This window comes from Carassius carassius, chromosome 39 (genome assembly GCF_963082965.1).
Source record: "Carassius carassius chromosome 39, fCarCar2.1, whole genome shotgun sequence".
Classification (NCBI taxonomy): domain Eukaryota; kingdom Metazoa; phylum Chordata; class Actinopteri; order Cypriniformes; family Cyprinidae; genus Carassius; species Carassius carassius.
The window spans coordinates 20,925,429-20,932,268 of record NC_081793.1 but is presented as its reverse complement, the minus strand read 5'-3'; the positions used below and the strand labels follow the sequence as shown (position 1 = coordinate 20,932,268).

At 35.2% G+C, this 6,840-nt stretch overlaps 1 protein-coding gene across 1 annotated transcript; it reads right to left on the bottom strand.

Moving 5' to 3' along the window:
• Positions 1-902: 902 nt before the first annotated feature.
• On the bottom strand, positions 903-5,071 carry LOC132121607 (hepatic leukemia factor-like). The gene is made up of 4 exons (XM_059531187.1): positions 4,789-5,071; positions 3,814-4,146; positions 2,446-2,660; positions 903-1,433 (listed from the first exon to the last, which is right to left on the bottom strand). The coding sequence occupies exons 1-4, from the start codon at positions 4,895-4,897 to the stop codon at positions 1,218-1,220; spliced, it is 873 nt and encodes a 290-aa protein (XP_059387170.1). The 5' UTR covers positions 4,898-5,071; the 3' UTR covers positions 903-1,217.
• Between the last annotated feature and the right edge of the window lie 1,769 nt (positions 5,072-6,840).

Sequence of the window (6,840 nt, the reverse complement as noted above, 5' to 3'; positions counted from 1 at the left end):
TTTCATGATCGTACATCACAATATAATTTAACAGCAACAACAAACAAAAAAAAAGGAAACATGAAAAAAAGTTTTGATACTGATGCACATAATACTAAAGTGACTGAATAAGAAAAGGTAAAGAAACCACGATGTAAAGTTCATGGTACTAAATGTATTATATTAATGCCCATATACAGTAGCCTGTAGAATTAAAACTTTATTCCATAGAATTTGAAGCCTATAAATATACAGTATACATCAGATTACATAGATATATATATTCAGAAATTCATATGAAAATACTGTACAAAAGCAAGAATAACTTTGTAAAAACATTTAATTGTAATATGACATTATAACCTTATTGTATTTCATATCATTTGGTCTGTAGTAAAGAGTGACAGACATAAAACACATTGCACTACATTCATTTCACAACTGATCAACAAAAGGCAACATATCTGTATCAATATACTCTAAAAAGCAGGTTGCCTGTTTGTGTCAGCAATAAGGGCATTGAGACCTTGTTTGAAATGCTTTCCTTGATCACAGTTTGAACTCTAAATTAGCATCCCAGGATTTAAAGGGATTGGTTGTGAACTTTTTAAATGAAAGTAATTTACAGCATTCACCAACAAAAAACTACTGGTTCATAATAAATTAACAACCAATTTCAATCATGCTCTGTGGCACAGATTTCCAGTAGCTTACATCTTTATTTCATTACGCTTTGGAATATAAACAACTTGATTGTCTCCAAGGATATACATATATTTAGTAATTATGGTCATATAGAATTATTTAACGCATTCAAACTCTCAAATCCTGCTACATTCTATTCTGTCTGTGACAATATTGTCTTTATGGAGACACAAAACCTTTATGTGCCCCAAGCAGCTATGCACATGTACCCCTCTGTAGTGGAACAGCAGAAGATCCACTAGCTCAGATTTAACTGCTAAATTATGACAAATCAAGGCAAACGTTTGTGGACAAATGCTACAACACAGTAAAATAATAAGTAACATGATCAGCAAACAACGACGGCTTTGTTTGCGATTACAAATAGAGAAAGACAGTGGATAGATCTCTAAAGTAATGTTTCTGCCTTATAAGGTGTCAAAAACAGACTGAGGGCTGGCTGGAAAACAGATCCAGTGGACTTCAACCCAAGAATAATGTCCTTCGAATTGGAAGGGCATGGGTGGGGGAACTCGAAGAGCACCTGGGTGGTCTCACAGGGGGTCGTGTTGAGCTTCATACTTTGTTAAGACATTTTTGCACCGCCCCAGCTCTCTCCGAAGGTCGGCAACTTCCAGTCGGAGAGCCGCGTTCTCTTTCTCCAGAAAACCAGCCCGGATGGCAATCTGATTCTCCTTTAGGCGTCGAGCGTCCCGTGACCTCTTGGCAGCCATGTTGTTCTTTCTGCGCCGTGCCCAGTATTTTTCATTCTGCTCAAAATATCCAGAATAAAAGGGTGGGGAAGAGACGGGAGCGCCTTGTTACATTATGTCAAGATTACTCTGATTATTTAGTGTTTTTAATGGTTATGTTAACCCTATAAAGCCTACTGCATCATGTGATGCACAAAAAAACTTGAAATTATCAACATGATCAGCTGAAAAACCTTTTATAGTTTATAGTTTTATAGTCATTTTGTAAAAATTTCAGCACTATAAAAATATTTTTCGTAGTTGTTTAGTAGTTGTGTACTAAAGTACTGTACTTTTTACAAGAAAATGTTGAAAAAATTTCATGTTGAAATTTAACGTGTTACTAGCAATTTCTCAGTCAAAGTTGTTTCTACACTTTTTCTTTTTTTCTTTTTCTTTTTGTGGGGTACTATGTTTTTTGCTGTGAAAGCTCTGATTTTGTATTTTCTTAAGTAAACATAAGTATACATTTTTTATTGTATTATGTCAAGATGAAAACTTACTGGACTGAAGTAACTTTTACTTGATTATCTTTTTACTTTTTGGACGTCTGACTAAAACTGATGATCATAAGCTCTATATTCTGCCACATCATACTATTTGAACCATAAAATCCCGACATATAAAATATGATGAACAAAAAAACATATTTTTTGGATTTTGTGTAAAGGTTCCATAAACAGCTTAATAAAAAATAAAATAAATTATATTAAATATATATATATATATATATATATATATATATATATATATATATATATATATATATTTGAGTAATTTACTCTGCAAAGCTGGGTAGGGATTCACTTCTATTTGAACAAATTAAAAACAGCAAATCCTTTAATCCTAAACCCAGCTGAGCTGGAGCGATACCAGGAAAAAAGAAGATCACGTGGGCCAGGCCGCCAAAGGATGAATGAACGGATATAAGCTTCTAAGCAAGAACCTGTTGCCCAGCTGGTCAATGGTGAAGGGAGAAATGGGTGACAAACATACTCTGTTGGGGGCTGAATAACTAGACACAAATTACCTTCATATCATCAGGAATGTAGATTTTGCGTGCTTTCTTGATCATAGGCTGAGGTTTCAGCTCCTCTTCAGAGAACTTGCATTTACGTGGGTCGAAAACCTCCTGGCCCGGCACGCTGGACAGAGCGAGGTCTGCTGGATCGGGCTCGTAGCTCACTGGTATCTGAATATCCTCTGGGTCTACTGGACTTGGTGTGTTACGTGATGGAGGCAAAACTATGAAAGGAAAAACAGTCTATTTATTGCTGACTCCATGGTGTAAGTGTAATTCAGTGGTAATGTATTGTGTATTGTGACAGATGGTTAAAACAGCTGTCATGAGCATTTCATTCCACTAGGAGGTGCACCACACATTAATAAAGTGCAAATAAAAAGTACTGTCAGTCCTGTCGATTTGTGCATATATTTCATGTAAATTCGAAAATCATTAACATCAAATATGTAAAGCAGCATAGTCCTTCTATGTTTTAGTATCAATATAAACACTCCAGAGTTTCTTGAAAGCACTTATTATCCTGTGTATATTTTAGCAGAAGTATTAAAACATCTAGAAAATGTTATGTTGCTGTAATCAGTTAAAGATTTTTTTTATGAGAAATTAATTATTATAATTCACCATTTACATTTAATAAATGATAAATTCATCATAGGCTAGTCTGAGATTTCCATTCACAAATTAACTGTAAGGCTTGGGTGGTAAAATTGAGCCGTCTTTACACTACTTTTAATGTTTCAGAAAATAAGAAAATCGTATAGTCTTGCTTGTCATCAGACAAGCACCCAGATAATTTATGTGGCTGTTATTATTATTATGAGATAATACCATCTGTATTTTATCATATAATTCATTCCAGCTACTTGAAATTGTCAAACTGGCTTATATGCAACTTTTTATATTAAAATAGAACAAAATTATGTGTCAAAGAATAGGAACAAAGCAGCCATACAGAGGAAAGCTATATACCCAAAACTCCAACACGCTCTCACTAAACTAAAACACATACTCTGTTTCCCTTTTATCACCCACCCACTGTCATATTTAGACAGTATATCTAGACAGTATATCTGACCCAGCTTAACATCTTTTCCAAGGGTCTTTTTTTACATTTATTCATTTAGCTGACACTTTTATCCAAAGCGACTTACAATCCTCCTATATATGTCAGAGGTCGCACGCCTCTGGAGCAACTAGGGGTTAAGTGTCTTGCTCAGGGACACATTGGTGTCTCACAGTGGAATCGAACCCGGGTCTCTCACACCAAAGGCATGTGTCTTATCCACTGCGCTAACACCACCCCCTAATCTATAGAGCAGAATGGGCAACAGTAGGGTCTAGAATTGACACTGTGGGACACAGAAACATTTGTACCTGGTCTGCCCGTGCTGTGGAGGCAGTTCTGAGGAACCATGCCTGTATTGATGGAGGTCACAGGTCGGCTGCTGAGGTCCATGACTGAGATGGGACCCAGAGGCATTGAAGCCTGCTGCTGCTGCTGGTGATGGAGGCTTTGGTCATGTTGTGCGGGACTGGAGGGGATGCCATTTTCAGAGAGAAACTCCTCAAGGTCCATATACTCCAACTGAAAGTTGTCTCCATCATAAGACAATGTTTTATCCCAGAGCGTTGGCCCTAAGAAAGCTGACTGAGGAGCATTTCCTTCTTCCTCCAGCTTTTTCACCTTCTCTCTCTCCTTAACAAAGCCTGAAAGAATATTACCATTAGTTAACACATCAAGCTGTGAACCATTACAATTCAGTATTTTTATATATGTAATTTTAGAATAGCTAAAAGGGTTTTATTTGTTTAATTTTTCCATTATTTTTAAAGTGGTTACAATTTCGTTGCAATCTCAGCTATGCACAGTAAAGAAATCCATTTTACATCCATTTAACTTGTTTTTAAATTTTACAATTTTACTTACTTTTTAAAAGTTTTAAGTTTCAACACAGATTTCTCCATTGTTAATACTCAAATTGTTAAATAAAAAAGCATTTAAGCTAAAACTTTGTTTTATTCAATAAACATTTTGTTTTACTGATTTTTAAGCGATGTTTTTAATTGCATTCAAAAATGAAAAAAAAATTCAGTGTGGTTTATAAAGTTATTATTCAGAACTGTAATATCAGTTATGTAATCTCTAAGTGAAGTCTATTCATTAATTATACACTTAACGTTATCGAATAAAAAGTTAAAAGGATATTCAAAACAGCTAAAACAAATGGCTATTTATTCTGTAGATTGCAGCAGGAATCAGATGACAGCTCTTTACAATAAAGCTAACAGCAAAATTATTATTCTCCATACTCTGCAACATAACAGTCATAAAATGAAAGCTTTGATCACCTTCATCTTGGTGTAAAGGTAGTTTCAGAGGTTTTTCCAGGAGCGCCTTCAAAACGCCGTTAGTTTGCGAAGGTAGGAAAGCTGGATTCATTGTAAGCTGTCTGGACATAATCTCTCTTATTCCGTGCAGAAATGTTTTTTAAATATTAAACTGAAACGAAAGGCTATATAGAACAGCGTTCATTCGTCGAGTAACTGCAAGTGAGAATAGACCCTGCTCTACAGCACCGGCATATGAGGCTTGAAGTGCGTGAGTGTGTGTGTGTGTGTGTGTGTATGTGTTTGTGGAAGAAATGTGATGATCATGACCATGTGTCAAGACTGAGGCAGTGACGTCAAACAGTCAGAGGCGGAGTTAGATGAATACTTTCGCTCCACTTGCTAGCAGTTTAGAGACTGTGTTGCCATATCCTCTTATCATAATTACGTTTTTCATGTTTTATATTGCTTTGGATGAAAAGTCTTAAAAATGAATCAATGTAAAAAATAAATAAATAAACATAGAAATAAATAAAATAATAATAATTATGAAGGTGCATGTTAATACAGGCAGTTGTGGGATGTTTATTTTTTAGAATGCAGTCTTGGTTTTAGCTTTAGGATTTAAGGTCCAAAGTAAATGCCGTGAAAAACTGCACCAGTAAAATCGTACCGACAAATCATTGTCTAATAAGATTATCGTATGTCGATCTGAGAATCTTTTTCCAATATTTCAGCATTCTTGTCATATGTGTGATTACTTTCAGCTGTTTGGAATCAGAGCTAGTGATACCAATTGTACACAACTCAGTTTGACTTCACTTTGATTCATAGTTCACTCATGCAATGAATCATTTGTGGTTTCTCACTCCACAGTAAAAAAAAACTGGATACTATGAAGTGAACGCTGGATGAGGTGGATATTAAAGGGTTACTCCACCCCAAAATGAAAATTTTGTCATTTACCCCCATGATGTTCCAAACCCATAAAAGCTCAGTTCGTCTTCGGAACACAATTTTGGATATTTTGGATGAAAGCCTGAAATCTTGAGACTGCCCAATAGACTGTCAAGTAAATAACAGTGTCAATGTCCATAAAGGTTTGGAGAGGATGGTTGTATATCAAGTTATTTTGAAAAGGTAGGCAGTGAGACAGTCAGTATTTGGAGGCTAAAATCAATATGCAAAGGAGAGAGGTTTAAAAAAAGTGTTTTCAAATGATTTTGCAATATTTTTGTTATTCTACACATTCTGCTTTTTTTTCTCCAAAAGTTAGGTATTATTAAACCTATAGCATATTGTATAATACATGTAATATAATATGATTATTCTCATTATAAAGGTGGTAATGGTGCATCAACTGAACAGACGGGTGTGATATACTGTTTGCAAGGATGCTCATAAACAAAGCATAAATGTCCTGTTAACACTTTTGAAATGTGAAAAACAAAAAACTCCCACTAGTGATTTAAACTCATGGTATGCTCTCAACTGTTCCAGTATCTGTTGTAGCTAATACCAATTTTTTATTTTTTTTATTATTTTTTTGGAGCCGCATCCCTGTCATTCCTTGCAAATTGCAGTGAGATAAAGTACCTTCATGTGACAAACTTGTTCAAAGCTGATCCATATAGTATATTGAACCCATTAGTAACCCATTGAAGATAAACGGTCAGAAAAGACTAGTGTACATAAATGGACAGTAAATGTGAGTGATTTTCGAAACACACCAACCTGAGCGTGAAAAAGCTAATGGATTTTTGCTATCAGAGTCCTATAGAACTTGTCTTTATTCTTTTTGTTACCTTGGCAACCAGTTGCTAAAGCAATCAGATGTGACGTTGCTTGGCAGAAAAGTAGGCCATGACTGGCTGCTCCTCCTATAATTTGGAACAACTAAACCACATGCTGTAACCTGTGTCTGACAAACTGGAAACAGATTGCAACTAGTTAGAAGACAAGCAGACCTACACATAGTTAATTATAATTAATTATAATTACTGTCGCCTTATGTAATTTCCATAGGACAGGTTGTACCAAAATTTAAGGTTATTCAATCCTGAATTATGCTCT